The 23,944-nt window shown below is 31.6% G+C and overlaps 1 protein-coding gene and 1 long non-coding RNA gene across 2 annotated transcripts; both read left to right on the top strand.

The window, feature by feature from the left end:
* The first annotated feature begins 9,987 nt into the window (after nt 1-9,987).
* Nucleotides 9,988-10,525, top strand: LOC121218168 (polcalcin Che a 3). Its single transcript, XM_041094933.1, has one exon. The coding sequence runs from the start codon at nt 10,008-10,010 to the stop codon at nt 10,353-10,355; it is 348 nt and encodes a 115-aa protein (XP_040950867.1). The 5' UTR covers nt 9,988-10,007; the 3' UTR covers nt 10,356-10,525.
* A 3,316-nt stretch (nt 10,526-13,841) lies between these two features.
* LOC107942650 (uncharacterized) lies at nt 13,842-14,721 on the top strand. The gene is made up of 2 exons (XR_001695881.1): nt 13,842-14,221; nt 14,470-14,721. It is a non-coding gene; the product is annotated as an uncharacterized lncRNA (long non-coding RNA).
* The last annotated feature ends 9,223 nt before the right edge of the window (nt 14,722-23,944 follow it).

Genomic DNA, 23,944 nt, shown 5'->3' with positions numbered 1-23,944 from the left:
TCGTAAAATTAAAATCCAAGATGAGGAAGAAAAGGGTAGGCCATCTAAGACTTGCCATTTTGTGCATCATTGATGATGTAGGTCTCTTAGAAGTGGTTTCTTGGTTAACTGGAGTTCATAGTCAAGTTGGCTTGTTGATGGGGGCTTCAATGCAATTTTCAATGATTTGATCAAGGTGATGCATCTCTTATTTGTTTATGAATTCTTCCCCGTCAATTTGCCTTTCTCCATTTTTGGGATTATTTTATAAAGATGGCATTTTTGCATCAATTTATATTGTCTTTGTTATACCCCAACCCCAACTTGGACATGTGCCAGCACGAAGGATGGCTCAGCAAGCACCAGTGGAAGGCCATCCACCTTGTACCCTCTGTGGCGACCATCTGGCTGGCCCTTCATGATCAGCCACTCGTGTATACCACACAATCAACTTTTATCCTCCTAGGGAGACCATTGAAGGACTACCAAGGCATAACAACAATGTATTACCTCAGCAAGGAGAATATTAAAATAGGATCACACAATGTTGCACTTGACAACAACTGACATGTAATAGACTTTCTTGCCACCTAACTGACCACATGAGTAGCCTACCATTTCTATTATCAGCGACATGACACTACATGACAAGGGGACCTCCCCTATATATACCCCAACCATGAGATATCAAATATTCTCTCCCTCCACATGTTACACCTGAATACTTAACACTCCGCACCCTTCTCCTCCTCTCTTCCCTTCTCAATCCTTTCCTTGAGCTCTCTGCATGCCACATGTGAATCGATCTCCAAACAACCACCATCTCCTTTTTGTCTCTTCCCTTATTGATTCATTGTATCAATAGTCTTATTTACCATTTAATATGTCAAGTCTTTATATTTTTATTGTTCATAATTCTATGATAGTGTTTTATTTTATTCTATCTTTAAAAAAAAACAATAGGTAAACGTCCCCCACCTAGTACCCACGTTTAAGCTTATAGCTTCTCTCTGTCTTCATCCACCATTAAAAAACTACTCTATTTCAAAAAAACAAATCACTATGCAAGAAATAGTTATATGCGATGATGAAGCCCAACAAGAAGAATGGAGGCTCCAATCTCTCGCACCATGACCATAATCTTCTAAAAATAAATTTAACTTTTTAAAAACTGTAAAAATAGAATGACGGTAATGATAGTATATCGTAAATAAAAGAGAAATAAAAATAAAAAAAACATACAGATTTTTATGTGGAAACCCTTTCGGGAAAAAAATCACGGGCAGAAGAGAAGAAAATTCACTATGTCAAATTCGAATGATTACAAGAGGAGTTTCGATTACATCTATTTATAGGTTGAAAAACCTAATTCTAATCAAAGTCAAATATATTATGCTAATAAATGCAAAATATATTATACTCATAAATACTAAATCTTCTAGAAAGAAGATATATTTTGTTTAACTTGACTTGCAAGCAATCTCTTAGAATTTGAGTCACACAACTCTAACAAAAACAATTAAAATTATGTTATATTTAGATAAATAAAAAATCAAACTTCTTAAAGGCAATTAAGATAAAACTTAACAAAACCGATTGAGTTTTATCTCGATTGGCATGTCATTGTTGTCAATGTAGGAGAATGTGAGTTCGAGTGTGCAGAAGCACGTTATCCTTCTATTCATGAGTTGGGAAGGAACTATGGGTAATTTTAGACATTATCTAAAAAAGAATAGATCTTAATAATATTAAAAGATTTAAATGTTCCCAATTTTGATCTTATTTGAGTTACTTTTATGGGCCACTTGGGCTTTTCGCTTTTAGGCCATAGTACAACAGATCTTTCTTCAATCTGTCATCATCGTTGTCATCTTAAATAAACATTGATTTTTATTTTCAACTTGTTTAATATTTGGGTAAACTACAGTATGGTCACTTTTGTTTATCTCAAGTTACATTTTAGTCACTTATATTTGAAATGTTACATTTTAGCCATTTACATTATCGTGTTGTAATATTTTAGTCACTGAGCCGTTAATTGTCGTCAACGGTATAATGGTAAGCTGACGTGGCACATTAAATCATCATTTAAAAAAAAGTTAAATTATACAATCAATCCCCATATTTTTTTTATTTTGAACAATTTTTTTCTTTTATGTTCTTTAAAATTTTCTCTTTTTTTTTCTTTATTTTCTATTCTCTTCTGTTTCTTCTTTTATTTCCTACATTCTCTATTTCTTTTAACATATCAGAAAGTTAAATTGACAATGAATAAAAAAGTAGAAAGCCAAAAACCATCGTTGCTTATAAAATGAGTATTTGTTAAATTATTGTTAAAAATGTGCATCAAACTCAAAAAATTCAAATTATAAACAAATATTTTAATAACCAAATTCATCTAAATTCTCGATTCAACCAATTAAAGCATATATATTTAACTCTTCATAAATGTTATTACCTTTTCTTTCTTTTAGTATTCCAACGTCTCCTTCATAATTCCACAACCATTACATTTCCTCTACATAGGTAAGCAACCCATGAAAAAATCAAAATAATCAGCACAGCCCCTTCTGCTAGATGGGTCAACAGGTTATTAGTAGGATTGGATAAAATTGGGCTAAAATTTAATAATATTAGCCACAAATTAAAACTATAACCCAAAGAATCAGAAAACCTGGTTTTAGACAATTTTTTTCGATTCAATCGATTTGATTTTTAATTTTATAGAATTCTTAATCGTTTAATCTAAAACGGTTTAATAACACTTTCTAGACTAACGAACTAATAGATTTCTGGTTTGATCGATGACCTGATTTGATTTTAATAACATTGGGTTATCCGTAAATAATATAATTGTGATAATAAAAAAACGATTGTTCTAATAAAAATAATGGTTTTATGAAATTTTATTTTTTTTAGTATAATACTTGCATATAATTTTTTATATTGCTGAAACATAAAAATATCTTAATTAAAATATAATTGGTCTAATAAACTAAAAAAATAAACATATAATTTTTAATAAATTAAATAAATATAACTTATTTTAATTAAAAGGAGAAAATAAATGTTTAAATTTTTAATAAATAATATCTAATAATTGACTATCAATCTATCATCGATTTTGACCTCTTGAACTTTAACAAATATTTCAATGTAATATTTGTATTTTAAAAATAACGACTTTTGGCATCTCGTGTTTCATCATGTCTGTTAATGTATTACTCACTCTTAAAGTTGTTAATGAAATGGCATCTAACCACCAAAAGAGTGACACACTTTGTCGAGTCACATCAAGGGACCAAAAAAATAAATATTCTCTACATTTAAAATTAATCAAAATATAAAAAAATACTAAATTGAAAAACTAATGTTATTAGAATGAACAGACATAGTTAGAGGTGATCATGGGTCGAGTTGGGTTTGGGCTTTTAGGCCCGTTTTTTAGGCAAGGGCTGGGCTCGGCCCGAAATATGGGTCTAAAAATTTCTTCAAGCCCGACCCGAAAGAAAATTACTAAGCCCGAACTCGGTCTGGCCCATATTAAATTTTACAACACCAAAATAGTATATTTTAAAAAGAAAATAGCATATTAAATTTTAAAAGGTATATATTTGATTAAAAATAAAAATATATATATTTAATATATAATTTGGGCCGGGCCGGGCCCAGGGCGGGCTAAAAAAGTTTTACTCGAGGCCCGACTCGTTTTCTAAATAAGCCTTATTTTTTTGCCCAAACACATATCTCGGGCCTATATTTTTACCCGAACCCTCCAATTTTTCGTGCGGACCGTCAGGTCGGGCCGAGTAGCCCAACCCATGATCACCTCTAGTCATAGTCCGACCACCATGTCGATGTTGTCGTTTGAAAATCACATCGGCCTCTTCTCAGATCGCTGGTTGATTCATCTTGAAACTAAAAGAGTTGTGCGCATGACTTATTTAATTTAAGGTCCCTAGGATGATTTGAAATAAATAATTGGAGCATGTGCCCTGATAACTCAAAGCTTAACACTATTGATCATAGATACCACATTGATAGATAGACTAAAAGTATGGGTACTTACTTAAAAGATTAGATAAAATACAAAAGCCAAACATGTCATAATCCCTTTATTCACTCATAATACATTAAACATTATTCCTTTATAGATTTATATGAATCTAAATATTATTTGATTTAACACTTACCAAGAATGATATTTATTCCAATTCTTCATCAATTCTTCATTCATCCAATGGTGGAAATCAAGGCAAGTGAATTGAAAACTAGAAAAGCGGTAGAAAAGAAAAAAAAAAGTTGTGATATTTTTATTTTTTAAGGTATTTATCGGAGCGAATTCAGTAATTAATTCTTCGCATTCTATAAGCCGATTAAGAGGGTAGATGTTGACCATGAGTTTTAAAGTTGCTCCATACCCAAGACGAGAATCGAACCCTTGACCACTTATTAAGGTAGGAAAGACCCTTGTCATTTCACCTAGCTTCCATGGTTGAGATTGTGATATTTTGTTTAAAGGGTTCATTCCAAATTTCTATGTGTTGAGTGATGAATTAATTGCAATTAAATATCAATATGTTATTGTATTAATCTTAAGCTAAAAAAGCTTAACAATTGAACCCTATGTGTTGGCCTGATAACTAAGGTGTTCACCACCCCAAATGTAACTTGAGTTTAAATCATATTAGTCGCCTTGTTATTTTTAAACAAAAATCTTAACAAAATATTCTACTTTTATCTTTGACAAATCTTGCTAGGAATAGTTTTTCTTTTTATTTCTTTATTGGACATGCTTGTTACAAAAGCTAAAAAGGAAGTTTTTCTTGTTGAGAATCATATGCTACTTGAAAATGAAGATTTTTTTTATTTTTTAAATTGAAAAAATATGTTTGGTAATTAAAATGTTTTGTTTTTAATTATGAAGACATAACACTGTGGTTGATAACTATTTTTCTATAATAGAAATATAAGAAATAGAATAAAATAAGTTCATATAGATTCAAATTAGGGTAATAGGTTTAATATTTAAAAAGTGTGGAAAAAATATTAATTTTTATATTTATATGGGTTGACCATATGTGGTATGTTTGAGTAACCATTATAATCAGTGGATCTCACTGAATTACACTCTTCAATTCTCATCAGAATTGGGATAATTACAAACAATTGCAATGTGACTTTCCAATAAAACTCCTACCTGATTTAACTTTATAAGGAAGTTATTTTTATACAACAATAATAATATTTTAATTTTAAGAAATATATTTTATTTTTAAGATATAATTATGTGTTATTTACTAGTCATGTTTAAGTAATCTGAAAATTTTATTGACGGTTGATAATTTTCAATACATTTTGACTTATTATATATTTAACTAAATTATATAATATTTATTATAAATTACTTATACTAATTTTAACTAAATTATATAGCATTTATTATTAATTATTTATACGCAGCAAGGATTAAGCAATTATTACAATAAGTATATGTTTAATGTTAAAGAGGGAATGGTGCAACAAATATAGAAAGCTATAGTTAATAAATAAAATTGAGGATAATATACAAACTATTAATGTAATTCATGAATAATTTTATTAACCAATCTGTTTAAAAAATTATAAGTGTACTTAGACGAAAATATTATACTCAGGACATCTAATCCAACAGTTACGGTGTGTCGTGGCTGAGAGAAACAGCTCAAAATTAAAAAAAGTAAACATTAACATAGCCAATTGGTTACACAATTCAGACTCAATCCTACATTTGCTTGCGAGGCATCACTTAAAGAATAATCTACTATAGTTTTCATAGTACAAGAGATAACTTAAGCTCAACGTCACTCATGCTCATTGCAGTCTCACTCCTATACAACTGTAATGAAATAACTCTCCTAGGGAAAGCTGAGCTCAATCTAGTAACACTGTTTAACTACATTGCAATTTCCCTCACAATGAACAGAATTTTGAGCTCTATAGTTCCACACAAAAATAGTAAATATAGTCTTCAAGATATAGGTGTTTATATTCCTTATAAACAAAGCTACTTAGATGGGATAGGTCTCTAGAATTTCACTTCAATTAAACCACTTAACATGAAAAAGATATCCACTAAACCACTCGATTATATATCTCATAGACATGACAAGATAATCAAACTTTTTAAGTTCCTTTACTTAAATACAAAAACTTCCTCAAATATACCACAAATTTTGTTGCACGCAATTCTTCAAAAGGTTAAAAAAAATAATTAAAAATGCTAAGAAAGAATAAACAAGTCTTTACACTTTCGCTGCTAAAGTGAATTGCAAAAGGGTGTAACGTGGCGCCAACACAACGTTCTGTCGACTTCCTTTGTCTCACGCATCCTAATTACAGGCTTGCCTGATGAATAAAGCAACAATATACTTTTGGTTTTGGATGCCTAAATTAAGATATGCATATATATTTTATTCTTTAACATATTTATCGGAGCGAATTTAGCAATTAATTTTTTATATTCTGTAAATTTATTAAAAAAATTGTTGACCACAAATTTTAAAACTATTCCATATTTAGAGTGAGAATTAAACTCTCGATTATTAATTAAGATAAGAGAATAAATTAAGATATTAAATATAGAGAATATCACAAATCTTTATATTGTTTTGGACCACCAGTGAAAAAACCACGAATCTTTTCAATAATAATACATTCACGACTTGTGAGTGATGCTAGCCGCACACGTCAACATCCGACGTCAAATTTCTAATTTATATGACTCAAAAAATCCTATAAATACTGTTTTATTTTCATACTTTTATTGAAGGAAAAAAAAAGTTTTACTTTTTCATGTTATCCTTAACTATAGTCACTTATTTTTTTTTTCAAGTGAAGGGTAATTTCTTTTAAAAAAATGAAAATCCAACTTAATTTAAAATTTATTTTCGTGCAAAAATCAGAATAAATTATAAATTAGGGATAATATAATTTTTTACATCTAAATTTGACAATCAAGTCGATTTTAATATCTATAATTTTGATAATTAGATTAATTTAAATAAATATTGTTTTATATTTTAAATAGTAAAAGCAACCTTTGCGCAGACTTGGGAGGGTCAGGCCCGGACTCGAGTCTCAATATTTTTTTAAAAATCAAACCACAATTTGATCCAATCTAACCCATTAACACATCGAAGTACCATTAAAAACGTGAAGCCATAATAATAATAACCTTCAAAGTCTAGAAATATCTATTACTGCCCCTACCCAAAAATTATATATATATATATATATCCTGGTATGTAAGAATAAAATTAGGGTAAATTACACTCGTTACTCTAAAATAGAGTTTATCTTATTTTGGTTACTTCAAATTTTTTTTCTTAATTTTGTCACTCTAAATAAGATAATTGTGCAAATTAGTCACCGTTGTTAAAACTTTTATTTTCGTTTAATGGATTACTGACATGGCACATTGAGTGATTAACAGTTGGCACATTGAGTTTGACTAAAGTTTAGGGACCTCCTTATAATTAGTACGAAACTTTTTTCCCTAAACTTTAATCAAAAGTCAGCAAAAATAATGCCACATGTCAATTGCTCAATGAGAAAATGTACAACATCAACAATCCGTTAAAATAAAATAAAAATTTTAAGATAAATTCACACAATTATCTATTTGAAGTGACCAAAATAAAACGACTCTATTTTAAAGTGACCATAAGTGTAATTTAGTAAAATCAATATGCTATATTCAAATAGTATATTAATTAATGAGATCAATATGTTGTATTGGAATAATATATATATGCATAATCCCCTATAATAGACAGTTACAAAAGGAAGAGAATAAGAATAAAAAGGATCCAAAGAGAGAGAGAGAGAGAGGACATAATTAAGAATAAAATATAGGAAAAAGAAGTGAACTATGGTCAAGAAATTTCTATATAAATTCATGCCTCTAGTAACATATTTTGATCACAAAGCAAACTCAAGTAGTTCTAAACCCTTTAATTTGTCCCCCTTCGCCAACATGCCTCTTTATGTGCCAAAATCCATAAACCTTAGCCTCAATGAAGAGCAATTGAAGGCTGTCTTCAGAAAACACGACGTCAATGGCGATGGTTGTCTAAGTAAGGACGAGTTGATGAAAGTTTTCCGTGAACTCGGATCCCGGAACCCAAGTTGGCGAGTTCGTCGTTCTTTGCACCATGCCGATGGCGATGGGAACGGAACCATCAGTTTAGATGAACTGGATGAGCTTGTCAAATATGTTGCCAAGCAAGGATATGGCATCAACTAATGTATCTTGTGCGTGTATATGTCGTATAATAAGATGGTTGATCTATGGGAATTAGCTATATATATATATATGTGTGTGTGTGTGTGTATTTGCTTCTTGTTGATTGCTTGTGTTGCAGCAATTACATATGCTGGAAAAAAGACAAGTTTCTTTCATTGCAATCCGTATATATAAGATGATTGCAATGATGAATTTCAATCTTTGTTGATGGGTCTTAACTTGTCTCCTTTCATTATTTATTTCCTTTCTTTTTTTTTTCTTTCTTAAACTCTTATTTTAAACTTTAAAATGATTGCTTGAATCAACAAGTGGTTGGAAGGAGTGACAGCGAGCTTCTTTCTCGAGTATTTGGATTAAGATCAAATATTATAAATTAGAATCATCAATGTTAGAAGGACTTTACTTGAATACCACTTCCAGACTGAACAAGATTAAACTCAAACCATAAAATAGATGAGAACATCTATGGTTATACTTAATAAAATAAAATGATTGCTTGGACAAATATTTTGAACATGATTGAATGAATAAACCAAGTTTAGTTAGAATTTTGATTTTTTTTGTTAAGGTATTATGTTAATTAATCCTTGTATTTTGATAAAATTTGAGATTAAATCGTTGTACTTAAAAAGTTAAAAATTAAGTCCTACTTTTTTATTTAAAAATCTCAATTCAATCATTAAAATCATAAGAACTTTTTTTGTCAAAATTTGTGAATTTGAGATGTTGATTAGGCTACCCTCATGTGATGTAGCATATTAACGTTAAATAAATATGTTAACAAATTTCTTTTTAAAAAAATGAAAATCCAGCTTAATTTAAAATTTATTTTCTTGCAAAAATCAGGATAAATTATAAGCTAAGGATAATATAATTTTTTACGTCTAAATTTCACAATTAAGTCGACTTTAATATCTATATTTTTGACAATTAGATTAATTTAAATAAATATTGTTTTATATTTTAAATAGTAAAAGCAACCTTTGTGCAAACTTGGGAGGGCCAGGCTTGGACTTGAGTCTGAATAATTTTATTTTAAAATCAAGCCACAATCTGATCCAATCTAACTCATTAACATGTCTAAGTACTATTAAAAACGTGAAGCCATAATAATAATAACCTTCAAAGTCTAGAAAGATCTATTTCTGCCCCTACCCAAAAATTATATATATATCCTGGTATGTAAGAATAAAATTAGAGTAAATTAATTACTCTAAAATAGAGTTTATCTTATTTTGGTTACTTCAATTTTTTTTAATTTATTGCTCTAAATAAGATAGTTGTGTAAATTAGTCACTGTCGTTAAAACTTTTGTTTTCTTTTAACGGATTGCTGACATGGCACATTGAGTAATTAACACGTGACATTTTTGTTGACTTTTGACTAAATTTTAGGGACCTCCTTATAGTTAGTCCAAATTTTTTTTTCCTTAAACTTTAGTCAAAAGTCAACAAAAAGAATGTCACATGACAGTTGCTTAATGAGCAAATGTACCACGTCAGCAATTCGTTAAAAGAAAACAAAAATTTTAACAACACTGAAAAATTCGCACAATTATATTAGTAAGATTAGTATGTTATATTGGAGTAATATATATATATGCATGATCCCCTATAATAAACAGTTACAAAAGGAAGAGAATAAGAATAAAAAGGGTCCATAAAAAAAGAGAGGAGAGAAATTAAGAATAAAACATAGGAAAAAGTGGTGAACCATGGTCAAGAAATTTCTATATAAATTCATGCCTCTAGTAACATATTTTGATCACGTAGCAAATTCAAGTAGTTCTAAACCCTTTAAGTTGTCCCCCTTTGCCAACATGCCTCTTTATGTGCCAAAATCCATAAACCTTAGCCTCAATGAAGAGCAATTGAAGGCTGTCTTCAGAAAACACGATGTCAATGGTGATGGTTGTCTAAGTAAGGACGAATTGATGAAAGCTTTCCGTGAACTCGGTTCCCGGAACCCAAGTTGGCGAGTTCGTCGGTCTTTGCACCATGCCGATGGCAACGGAGACGGAACCATCAGTTTGGATGAACTGGATGAGCTTGTCAAATATGTTGCCAAGCAAGGATATGGCATCAACTAATGTATCTTGTGTGTGTATATGTCGTATAATAAGATGGTTGATCTATGGGAATTAGCTATATATATATATGTGTGTGTGTGTGTGTGTGTATTTGCTTCTTGTTGTTTGCTTGTGTTGCAGCAATCCGTATATATAAGATGATTGCAAAGATGAATTGCAATCTTTGTTAATGGGTCTTAACTTGTCTCCTTTCATTATTTATTTCATTTCTTCTTCTTCTTTTTTCTTTCTTAAACTCATATTTTAAACTTTAAAATGATTGCTTGAATCAACAAGTGGTTGGAAGGAGTGACAGTGGGCTTCTTTCTCTGGTATTTGGATTAAGTTTGAATATATCATGAGTGGTGTTGTTGAGTTTCTTTTGAAGAATGGTTAGCTGTTAGTGTCTAAAGGATCTTTGGTTATATGGGGCTTATGTTTCGGTGGCTTGCACAATTGTTTTTAGAGGGCAGAATAACAGAGGGGGTTTTAGGGGTCTGGTGGTATGGAATCACGATGTTATTGATATGAGATTTTGGTGATTTGTACTTGGGATAGGGACATTTTTCGTGGGGGAGTGCCGTATTTTGCAGATTATAACATATTTGTGAATGCTTAAAATGTGTAATAATTTGATCGAGCAAAAAAAAATGTTTGAACCTTAGAATCATCATTGTTGGAAGGATTTTACTTGAATACCACTTTTGGCCTGAACAAGATTAAATTCAAACCATAAAATGGATGAGAATATCTATGGTTATAATTAATAAAATAAAATGATTGCTTGGACCAATGTTTTAAACATGATTGAATGAATAAATCGAGTTTAGTTAGAATTTTGATTTTTTTGTTAAAATATTATGTTAATTAATCATTGTGCTTTGATAAAATTTGAGATTAAATCATTGTACTTAAAAAGTTAAAAATTAAGTCCTCCTATTTTTTTATTTAAAAATCACAATTCAATCATTAAAATCGTAAGTATTTTTCGACAAAATTTGTCAATTTAGCATGTTGATTAGGCTACCCTTATATGATGTAGCATATGATTAATGTTAAATAAATATGTTGACAAATTTTAACGGAAACTACCAATGACAATAATAATTGGACTGTAATTTGTGGAATTCTCTTTTTCATAGTGAAAAGCATAGTGCAACCGCGGACGTAGGAGGTTTTTACCTAAATCATGTAAATTTAGTGTTCTTATTTATTTAGATTAAGGTCTCATTTCCCAAAAATAGTATCAGAGCTTCAGGTTGAAAAAGAGAAGTGAGAATGATAATTGTATGGTATTGACAAAGTAAGAATTGAGAAATTCGAAAGTGTTGATTTTGATTTCTTGAAGACGTAGGTGAATGATTATTTGTATCAAAAGAAGCTACGAGTTTTTATTCGAGATAAAAACCTAAAAAATATTGATCTTGCCCACATGGTCATTACTAAATGGAAAAGCCTTATGAACTATTCTATTGAATTTGGATAAGAACGTTGCGTACAACATCAAGAAGGAAACAACAACGACTGATATAATGAAGACGATATCAAACACATACGAAAAGCCTCATCTACAACGAACAAGATGCATTGATATACCATTTGTTCAACCCGGATGGTTAAAGATACTTCAATTATGGATCATATAAATGAGCTCAATCTAGAGAGTGCATGAAGACCAAGTCATCTTACACGTGTGATTGGCTAACTTAAGGTAGATATGATTTGTCAAATTGATGGCTACTCGTTTTTCCGTATATCATGTACCAACTGAAGATTTGAGAATCTTCTTGGAGTGCATGAAGGTTAAGTCATTTAGCGCATGTGATTGACCGAAATTGATGTCATTAACTCGACAAGACAATCTATTTAATCTTTTTTTATACAATGTTTAGAATTATATATAGTTTTTCCTCATAGGAGAATAATGCGCTTCAATACACTCAAACTCACGTCCTCCTGCACTGAAAACAATGCCGATGTCAATCGAAATACCTAATATTGGAAAAAATTAGAGAACTTTGAGGCATATTCTCTGTCGAAACCTTTTTGAAATCGACTTTTTATTTTAAAAATTAAAATAGAGTGTCCACCAATCACTTTCATGAGGTGTGATTAGATTACCTCGTAATTTGATCGTTTTAATAAGAGGTTTGATGTACTAAAGCAATGTTTTTCGGTCTACCAAAATCCAGAAAATGGGTTCGAGAGTTGATTACGCACAAGGAAGGGTTAGCACCCTCGTGACGTCCAAAATTGGTACCTAATTGATTACTTGATGTCTTAGCGTTGAGAACTGAAAATTTGAAGAGAATTTAAAATACGATCCCTCCTTGCATGATGATATTTTAATTAAAATCACTTAAGTAAATTAAAACATGTGTAAAAGACCTCCTTATCTCGAGGTAACCAAAAAGAAAAGATCATGTCCCGTAAGTTAGGACACAACATCTTGAATCCTCGAAAATAAGCTTGCCTATCATTTAATCACTACTTAAATCTCATGTGTTTTAGTTTTAAAAAGGATGTTCAGTTATCTAGGTTCAAAGAGAAAGTCGAACTCCGTAAGTTAGGGTATAACTTCTCGAATCTCCTAATACAGAACATTGCCTTAATTTTAAAATTTCCTTCATCGAGTAATAACAAATGTAACATTTAAATCAATGTATATTTAATTTATTTGGGTATAGTACAAAAATGGATAAATATATTTAAACGCGATTCGTGACACGATTATAGTGAACTAAAATGAAATGGTAGTGTATAAAAATGGAATAATGATATACGAAAAATAAAATGTCATACTAGTAAATGACAATAATATAAATATAATAATAAAACCAATTCATAATAATAATAATAGCGATAATCATGTTATATTTATTACTCTAATACTAAAGTAAAACATCAAGGAAAAATAAATAATAACAACAACAATAATAATAATAGGAGTAACAAAATGTGCAAATAAAATAATAAAGGACAATATAAATTTTAAATACAAAAAAGAGTAAAGAAATAAATAAATGAAAAAAATTCATGAAAGATTGAAATTAAATAAACCAATGGCTGAATCAGAATTAAAATGAAACTGAAAGCATAAATTGTGATAAGATAAGTAAATAAAATACTAAAATGAAAAATGCGAAAACAGACCCGGACCGAATAAGCAATTATTTCGATCCTCAGTACACGCGTCCTTTCTCCATAAGATCAGCGAACCGAGGACTAATTGAAAGCGGGATAAAATTTAATGGCATAATTTCTAAAAGAAAGAATAGTGAAATTAGGACTAAATTAAAACAACTCAAAACGCGAAAGGACTAAAGTTGCAAATACCCCTAGGAAAAAAACACGTGGATCCTAGGGGTGGTTCGGGTCGAACCTCGGGTTGCATCAAAATGACGTTGTTTTGGGGCTTTTGAGACCTACCCCAAATGACGCCATATAATGTCCTTATCTATGCCAAATAAATCCAAAAAATTCATTTTTGAACCAGGATTAAAAAAATAAAATTTGACACCTTTTTTTCTCTCTGCCTTCCCATGTCCAGCCCCGAGGTTTAGCGAGTTCTTGCGGCGGCCACGAATCATCGACAACGAGAACCGCCGTCTTCGGTGGCCAGAAAACATGGGCCAACTCCCATTTTTGCCATTTTGACCCCCAAAACCTCGATTTGGGGTTAATATCACCTAAAGCCCCATGAAAACAAAAGAAAAAAAAACCTTTCGATTTCTCTGTATTTTGGTGGGTTCCCTGCACCTTCCTCTCCGATGTGGTCCTCAGGCGAAACGAAGACGATTTGGAGGCAGTACGCTTAAAAGAACTGTCTTTCATCGGGGACGGTGTCCTTGTACACTCTCGAAGGTGGAATACGAAGCGACGTTCAGGTAAAAAAATTTCTATTTACTTTATGTTTTCTTAAAAAAATAGTAGATAAAAAAAGAGTCACCTTTGAAGTTTTTTTTTTGTATTCTGTTTTGATTGCTTGTTCGTGTGTATATTTCTCTCCGTGAAAATATACATGCTGTTGTGATGGCTTTTATAGTCGATTATACACTGTTATTTTTCATTGTTTTTCTACTGTTTTTATTTCCTACTTTTACACCGTTTCTGTCCTTGTGTTTCCTTTTTGCAGGTGGTGGTGGAGTCAACAGTGGGGAAAGGCGCTCCCTTACTGTTTTGGTGAAATGGTGGCAAGCCTCGAGCGGCGTTCGTATTGACATGGTGAAGGCGACAGTGCGCAGAAACCCTAAGGTTTCTGACTTTCTTAAAAAAAATAAGTTTTTGTGCCATTGGGCCTCTTTTTGCATTTGGGCTTGTAATATTTCTTTGGGCTCTCGAGCCTTGTAAATAGACTGTTATATTATTATTTTTTGGTTTTGTTTTATTATTAGCCCCAGGCAAAATTGGGCTCCTACATTCTCAATAGGTAAAGGTGGAGAGTTGAATCATATTATTATGGTTTCATATTCTACTCCATGAGACCTTTACAACGGTATATCATATGCCCAAAATGAGTGAGTGATGAATGAGCAATTGATGCTCAAAGTAAGCTACTTGGAAATATTGTTGAGGAAAAGTAAAAGCTTAGATCTCACATTAGTTAAATATCAAGTTTATAACCAAGTTAATTACCAAGTGTGAGATGTGTTTATATATGTAAACTCTCTTAAAAGGTAATTGAATGACTAAGTTTATAACCCTGTCTCACGCGCAGGGGGTGCAGGTCCAAACCCGACAGAGTTGGGGCACACCTGCACGATGTGAACGACACGAAATATTCAGATCGGTCAGGCCAAATGGGCTTATAAATATTTTAAGCCGAACACGAATTTATTTTCCTCAGCAGACATAATCTGCTTATATATGGACAGTATCTGATTTGATATAATTTTTAAATCAAATTGATTTTTTTTTACTCCTTAATGGTAGATTTTATGATTATTTCCAAATTTTCACTATCCTAAATGCCTATAAAAGGCTGTGTATTCTGTAGGATTATACACACATTCTAATAATTTCTTCTATCGAAATTCTGTTCAATTCAAAACTCTTCCTTTTCCTCTCCGTATTTTTCAAACGTTCTGGTGATAGAAAAATGCAAAGTTCGTTCGTTGATTGTTGTAGATATGCTACTATTTTGATCACTGTTGTTGTTGTATCCTAGGAGACATTCGACCAACGTTTCTTCAAGTACCGTAGGAGCGGTCGAATCTGTCTTAAGGAAACTATGTTTCACAGGCCTCAACATTTCGTAAAATCTCAATTCTCCTTTATTTCAATTGTTTATTATGTTTTTATTTAATTTTCGTATTTGATAAATTAATTATAAATCATTCTATTTATATTGTATTTCATATGTATATATTTATATTTAATTTATTTTATTCGTTAACGTGTTTTGTCTAACAATGCTCAATAACAGGTATGATTGTCGAATTAATGGCTACCTGTTATATAGATCTCTAGAAGCTTGTTGGAGTTACTAATTTCTTTGGGTCTGAGCCTTATTCTCTTGAATCAATATAATATAGATAAAAACCACAAAATTAGAATAAGATCTTTGGAAAAATTACTTTATAAAATGATTTGCGCCCTTGAAATCAGCTTTCCATGGTAATTTGAATGCAAGAAAATAAAAGTCACCACTGTTCATTAATTTTTTCTTCATTGAATCAACACTATTTCAGTGTTAAAAAGTCCACCACGTGCTTATGCAGAGAACTGGATTCCTCCCACGAAATGACCTTTGGATTCCCCTTTATTGCTTTTGGGCAAGGTTAAAACATGGGTAAATTTCTTTTTTTAATTTTCAAATGATATAATTAATTGTAGTTGGCTTATTGATATGATTTTTAATATGAATTTATGAAGAGATTTAAAACAACATTATTGATTACAAACAAAAAATTTGAAAATCTATACATTATAGATAAAAGAATTATATAAAACGTGATTCTACATCATCTTCATCCATTTCTAATAGGAGAATGATAAATCAGATTTTTCCTCCTGATTTTTAGCATTTTTAGTTGAATTTGAATTTTTTTCAAGAGGAAAAAGCTGAAAATCAGGACAAAAAATCTGATTTGTCATTCTCCTATTAAAAACAGATAGGAATGACGTGGAATCACAATTTTATATAATCCCTTCTCATACATTAAATGGGGTATTGTATCACTTAAAGGTCCATTCAATGGTTAATTTTGAAGTTATTCCATTTCTCTACCTTTTTTGCCTAACCCCTTGCGTCCTTGTCAAAATCCATTGCATATATTCTAGTTTTCTAAATTATTTCCAATTAGTCTATAGTACAATTATAGGTATAGGTATAAATTATAAATAATATATCCGATCAATTAGATTTAAAATCAATTTAATATAAAATATAATAAATTTAAAATGGAAATATAACTTAATTAAGACCCACACATAATGAAACTTAAATCCATTTACATGATAGAACTTGAACATAAACGTTCAAACTTTCTAAATTTAGTTAAAAGTAGATCTATTTACCAAGCCCGATTAAAAAAACAAGTTTATACTTAAGCTTAAATTCAGCCAATTCAATGGATATTTTTCTTATTTATATATTATAAAATATTATTAATATCGTATATTAATAGTTATATATTTTAAAACTAAGCCAAGGATGTTGATGGAGTATTAGTTTGATTAGTATGGGTATTGTAAGGATATGAGTTTGAGTACGCTGAAGCACATTATCCGTCTATTTATAAGTTAGGAAGAAACTATGAATAATTCTAAACATACTCTCAAAATGAGCTATAATAATATGGACTTAATTTAAATAATACATACATGCTTTGAAACAAGGGTCGTGTTTCTCATGTGGAAGAAAGTGAAATTATTTAATTTTAGTTTTATTAATAAAGTATATTATACGACTCGACCGAATTACTTTTTCTACTTTTAACTAATTAAATTTAATAACTTTCTACAATTACATTTAAGAGATTACATTTAATGTTGATTGAGTCTTAGTTTGATTGGTATTGGTATTGTTATCAGTGCAGGACGACATAGGTTCAAGTGTGCTGAAGCCTATTATCCTCATATTTAAGGGTTGAATTTTTTAGTATAAAAAATAGCATATATGATCAGAACTTATAGTACAGTAATTAAATTTAAGTATAATCAATTGTAATTAAAGATATTTTACATGTTTGAGTAAGTATTGCGATGCCAATTAGATTAAATTCCTTTTAATTCTAGAGTAGGTTAATATATTATTTGGTACTTGAATTTAGTTTTAATATTCAATTTGATATCTTTTTTTTTGTCTCAATTTGGTACCTAAGTTTGGCTTCAATGATTAATTTGGTACCCAAACCAAATGACATCATGTAGCCCAGTGAATATTTGACGTGTGTGCTCTAGTAAAAATATATAAGTACTTAATTGAGACAAAAACAAAACCACTAAAATACCAAATCAAACATTAAAGTCAAACTCAAGTACTTAAATTAAATGGGACAAAAGAAACTCAAGTATCAAATGAAAATACACAAGTACCAAAGTGAATATTGAAATTAAATTTAAGTACTAAATTAAGAAGAAGAAGAAATTCAAATACCAAATTAAACATTAAAGGGAAGAAAACTTATTGTAGAATCTAATAAAGTGAAAAGAAAGGCAGTGGTTTATATTTTAATATTTTGATTAACACATGGAACATATGTAAAGTGAAATATGATATAGCATAAATTCGGGTTGTACTCTTCACGGAACTAAAGGCCATTGTCACCTACCGTGAGCATTGAAAACACATAATATTTTTTATTAATTTGCTGTGTTGTTATGGCCATCAAGACTTATAAGAGCATCTCTAGGGACTGAAAACGTATCATGACGATGGACGAATTCAAGCAGTGGTTAAAAAAATTCGATGCCGACAATGATGGCCGTATCAGCAAAGAAGAGTTCCTCAGCGCTATTTACGAGACCGGGGGACAGTTTGCCTGGTGTAAGAGCCGACGTGCTATAAAATCCGCGGATGCGGACGGTAGTGGGTTTATTGAAGAAAATGAAAATAATACAAGATTTAAACAAATATTTTGCATCAGCCACATCATATGCCCTCAACCACAATGAATTTAGATTTACACCCTTACGTGTAAGGAAAAGCATTAATTTAATCATTCAATAATTCTTAAGTAGATTACATATATATATACACATCTCACACTTGGTATTTAACTAATGACAGATCTAAACTTTTCTTTTTCTCAACAAATATTCACAAGTGGCTTACTTTGAGCATCAATTTCTCATTAATCACTCATTCATTTTGAGCATATGGTATACCGTTGTAAAGGTCTCATGGAGTAGAATATAAAACCATAATTTTATGATTCAACTCTCCACCTTTACCAATCGATAATATGCCTCAAAGTTTTCAAAAATTACATTTTTTCCAACATGTTTTCTAAATGTAGATTCACCTTCATGGTGGTGGGAACTCACATCATGCGGTCTCATAGAAGGATACGAACACCTAACATGCGAACTCAAAGTGCGAACCATATAGACCATGAGTCAAGACCCAATCAGATAATAAAATAACAAATCCATAATAGCGAATACCATAACATAACTATATAAATTATGGATTTTTATATAATGCTTTATTGGTTTGTGATTTTATTGAAGTTTAGACAGTAAATGTGATACGCCCCGGCCTCGGTGATGAGAGTCGAGTCGTTGATGTACCCGATCGTGAATTGGAGTAATATCAAGGTTTGTCGAAGATAGGTTAAGAAAGAAGGGATAAAGGCTCAAATTTAGTTCAAAAGGGGTTATGAAGTGTATTGAGGATGATAGGTGAATGAAAACCAAGTATTCAAGTTGAACCAACACAATATAAGTGTGTTAACCCGGGACTTATACGAATACTTAGGAAAGGTTAAATGTTGTATGGATGGAAAACGAATAAAATGGAACCTTGACCCACTATCAAAGATGATAGGAACCTCGGTATAACTTGAACGCCACACTTTGGATGCAAAGTGATAAGTTCGGATAAGAAGAATGGGTTGACGCCACAAGGGTTACTTGATAAGTCAAACGAGTCTTTGTAGAACAATGAGAGTTGTAAACAATCTCACAAAATGTAAAAACATTAATTCCAGGTTCTTCTCCCCTTACAATGAAATTTAACACATATTTATAGGCAAAACAAAAGGGTAGCCGAATGGGTAAAATTGGAAGCCAAATTCGGCCATGGTGCTTCCTCAATTTGTTCCTTAAATTATGCATGATGTTGGCCAAATGCTTCCTTAAATTCTTCCATGAATTATGCATGGTGTTGGTCAAATGCTTCCTCAAATTCTTCCATGAATTATGCATGATGTTGGCCAAATGCTTCCTCAAATTCTTCCATGAATTATGCATGATGTTCGTCAAATGCTTCCTCAAATTCTTCCATGAATTATGCATGATGTTGGTCAAATGCTTCCTTAATTTGTTCCACAAATTATGCATGATGTTGTCCACCTCTTCTTTGCCGTCCATGTACATTGTCCTAGAAAATTCAACAAATTTACTTAGCTTAAATCTCACACATTAATTCGGCTGAACCATGACATGTTTAACATTCTGCATTTAAACAACAGCAGCATTAAACAACAGCAGCAAAACACATTAATTAACAGCATTAAATTCGTCCAAATTACACAATATCCTGCACATTAAATTCGTCTGGAAAAATTAATTGACAACATGAATTAAATTTGTCTTAAATTTAGACACACTTAATTAACTATTAGACATCTATTTAATAGGTAATAAACTAAGACACATTAAAATAAAAATGTCCAGATTTTTAAACAAATTAATTAACTTATTTAATTAACTAATCAGCAACTTATTTATTCCATCATCTAAATGCAAACTTAATAAATTGCATTCTAGCTCCATAAGCTAGAATCCGCCCAAATTGAGCTGGGACGAGCTTGTGAGAATAACGAGCCTCGCTCGTGAGTCGAGCCAAGAAATGTTTCCAGGGCAGGGTCGTATCATCCCCCCCTTCTTTAGAACGACTTGTCCTCAAGTCGAGCCATTGGTTCACTCGAACACAGCAACTTTTACTCAGCTTTCCTCGGTCGAATGGGACGGATTGGAATTGGAACAACTGAAAGGAATAACCATGAATTAGCAAAAAGTGTTTCAGATAAATTTGTAATCCATATGCAAGCAGAATAGAACAAGAAAATTCCATGCGAGTGGACAGATTCAAAGCAACATGTTGACAATCATGCAAACAAATTAATTTACTCGCTAATGCCTCGTCAATTATTCGAAACAAAAATGAACATGTTCTAAGGCATTCAAATGTCTCAAATTGTTTCCACAAGTCATAACCAGCATGTGAATAACGAGTCAAATCAACAACACTATCTTTATCACCACCTAAAGAGTACAACGATGTTTCAAAAAGTTCATGAGGCTTACCTTTAAAAGTAGGAAAACAAAGATCAGTTTTACCTTGTTCGGTCAACACAAACCTTCTCTCCTCGGCAATGTAGAGTAGTCGAAATTCCTTGCTTGAATTAACCTTTTCAAAATGGATCTCCATACTCGACAATAGAGCATGCATCATAATCAAATTGGAATTATAATCAAAATACATCAAGAACTCATCCAAATGATCATGTAATCTAAATTTCAGTCGGTCAATTTTGCTCAAAAATGCAAAATTTGGATAACAAAGCAGATTTGAGGCACCATCTTCAACTTTAAGTGCACTAACCATTTTACATGTCATCGTCATATCAAACAAACAAATCAAAGACATGCATGTTTTCAAGCATTCATACGTCTCAAATCTCATACGCACATTCTTGTTTATACAAAGTAGTTTCTCACAAAAGATCAATGAGTGCATATTTTTACCCAAATCAAGCCGATGGAATGGCTTATATGTCTTTTTATCTTGCAAATGCCGAATAATTATTATTTTACTAACAAACTCATCAGCATCGCAATTTCCAAAAGCGTTATTCTTCTTGCCATCATTCCGCGCAAATGTATTATCATCAATCAAAGGATGGCAAGTAACCACATCAAAGTTCAGATCACTTCTAAAGGACAATTCATCAACAAGGTTTCCATCAACAATCGAATAAAACAGAGGTGCTTTAAGAATTTCAAAACTCATACCTCGCTCCTCTTTTGGCATAGGCGAACTAAGATAGTTGAGAACGTTACCTTTTTCAACCAGGGTGAACCTTCTCTCCTTGGAAAGGTATTGGAGTTGTAAATTATCGTCACTCGGCCTTTTGGATACCTGAAAAGCAGAAACAGAACAAGAACAAGTTTCATATGGATTAGTTGAAATGCTCCTCACTTTTTCTAGTTCATTTGTCTCTTTTTCGCTCGTTTCTTTTTTAATCTCAACTTCTTTTTTTCTCTTTTCATTTCCTCTCTCGTTTTCAATTTTATTTTCGACCTCACTCTCTTTTTGATTTCTTTTTCTTTTTCAATCTCTTTTTCATTTCTTTCATTTTCTTTTTCTCGCTCACACTCTTGTACAATCTCAATTTCTTTTTCGAATTCTTTCTCTTCATTTTCTTTTTTCTCTCACTTTTTCGATTTCATTACAATGTGCAGTCGACACGAAAGAATCAAAAATATAATCATTTGCCCCAAAGGAAGAGAAAATATTTTCATAGGCTTCTCGTCCATTTCTTCGGGAACAATCCTCCGGGAAGGACTTCTTTGAATCATACGATGAATAACTCGTCCTCTCTCGTTCGTCATGTCGAGAAGTTGCAAGCTCTAGCCTGTCGCGTCTTGAATTCCTTGACGAATAGGAATCCCGATAAGAATCTCTTAGCGAGTAGTCTTTGGACGCGTATCGCCGCAATGATCTCGACTCCATTTCTCGATTTGGTAGATTTTGTTTTCGTCTGGCTCTTTCCTCCACTCGATCCAATCGATCATGCAATTTATCAAAATTTGATTTCACCATTCTACGTATCTCTTGCTTCAAATATTGGAAATCTGATTCGAAAAATTCTTGTGACATGATTTTTTTTTGCTAAAAAAATGATTAAAATAAAATAGAAAGTAAATACCTCACCACAAAAAATCTCACGTTTCACTCACAAAGAAAATTGGATAACACTCCACTCGTGTTTACACTTGTTTAATGGCTTTTGCTCGCTCTAATGTACTCACCACTCGTGCCTTTTTCCACTCGATTTTCGCCTCTCGAAGTTCTCCACAAACTAGATAGACGAATCAATACCGTTTGTCGTCGGCTTACAAAATTGAGTTGGCTTGGTGGGCAATGATGTCGGAAATGGTAGGCTATCAAACAAAACTTAAAATGAATTTCAATCACTTTTTTTTTAATTCCGAATTTTTATTTTTATTTTTTGAATTTCTCTTTTTTTTAATACCGAATACAAAAGAAGAAAGAAAAAATAATAAATTGGATAATTTTTTTTTTTGAAAACGTGAAAATTCACTCAAAGGGGTATAAAGGAGTGTAGATTATGATTCAAAAAAAATTGTTGAAGGGTTTCCAGACTTTTTTTTTTACAAAACCATAATATCAAAGATGTTGATTCTTACTCCGATTCGGCTAGCTCTGATACCAGATGATACGCCCCGGCCTCGGTGATGAGAGTCGAGTCGTTGATGTACCCGATCGTGAATTGGAGTAATATCAAGGTTTGTCGAAGATAGGTTAAGAAAGAAGGGATAAAGGCTTAAATTTAGTTCAAAAGGGGTTATGAAGTGTATTGAGGATGATAGGTGAATGAAAACCAAGTATTCAAGTTGAACCAACACAATATAAGTGTGTCAACCCGGGACTTATACGAATACTTAGGAAAGGTTAAATGTTGTATGGATGGAAAACGAATAAAATGGAACTTTGACCCACAATCAAAGATGATAGGAACCTCGGTATAACTTGAACGCCACACTTTGGATGCAAAGTGATAAGTTCGGATAAGAAGAATGGGTTGACGCCACAAGGGTTACTTGATAAGTCAAACGAGTCTTTAGAGAACAATGAGAGTTGTAAACAATCTCACAAAATGTAAAAACATTAATTCCAGGTTCTTCTCCCCTTACAATGAAATTTAACACATATTTATAGGCAAAACAAAAGGGTAGCCGAATGGGTAAAATTGGAAGCCAAATTCGGCCATGGTGCTTCCTCAATTTGTTCCTTAAATTATGCATGATGTTGGCCAAATGCTTCCTTAAATTCTTCCATGAATTATGCATGATGTTGGTCAAATGCTTCCTCAAATTCTTCCATGAATTATGCATGATGTTGGCCAAATGCTTCCTCAAATTCTTCCATGAATTATGCATGATGTTGGTCAAATGCTTCCTCAAATTCTTCCATGAATTATGCATGATGTTGGTCAAATGCTTCCTTAATTTGTTCCACAAATTATGCATGATGTTGTCCACCTCTTCTTTGCCGTCCATGTACATTGTCCTAGCAAATTCAACAAATTTACTTAGCTTAAATCTCACACATTAATTCGGCTGAACCATGACATGTTTAACATTCTGCATTTAAACAATAGCAGCATTAAACAACAGCAGCAAAACACATTAAT

The sequence above is a fragment of the Gossypium hirsutum genome, chromosome D06 (genome assembly GCF_007990345.1).
Source record: "Gossypium hirsutum isolate 1008001.06 chromosome D06, Gossypium_hirsutum_v2.1, whole genome shotgun sequence".
In the NCBI taxonomy this organism is placed as follows: domain Eukaryota; kingdom Viridiplantae; phylum Streptophyta; class Magnoliopsida; order Malvales; family Malvaceae; genus Gossypium; species Gossypium hirsutum.
This window is presented reverse-complemented; position numbering and strand designations above follow the sequence as displayed.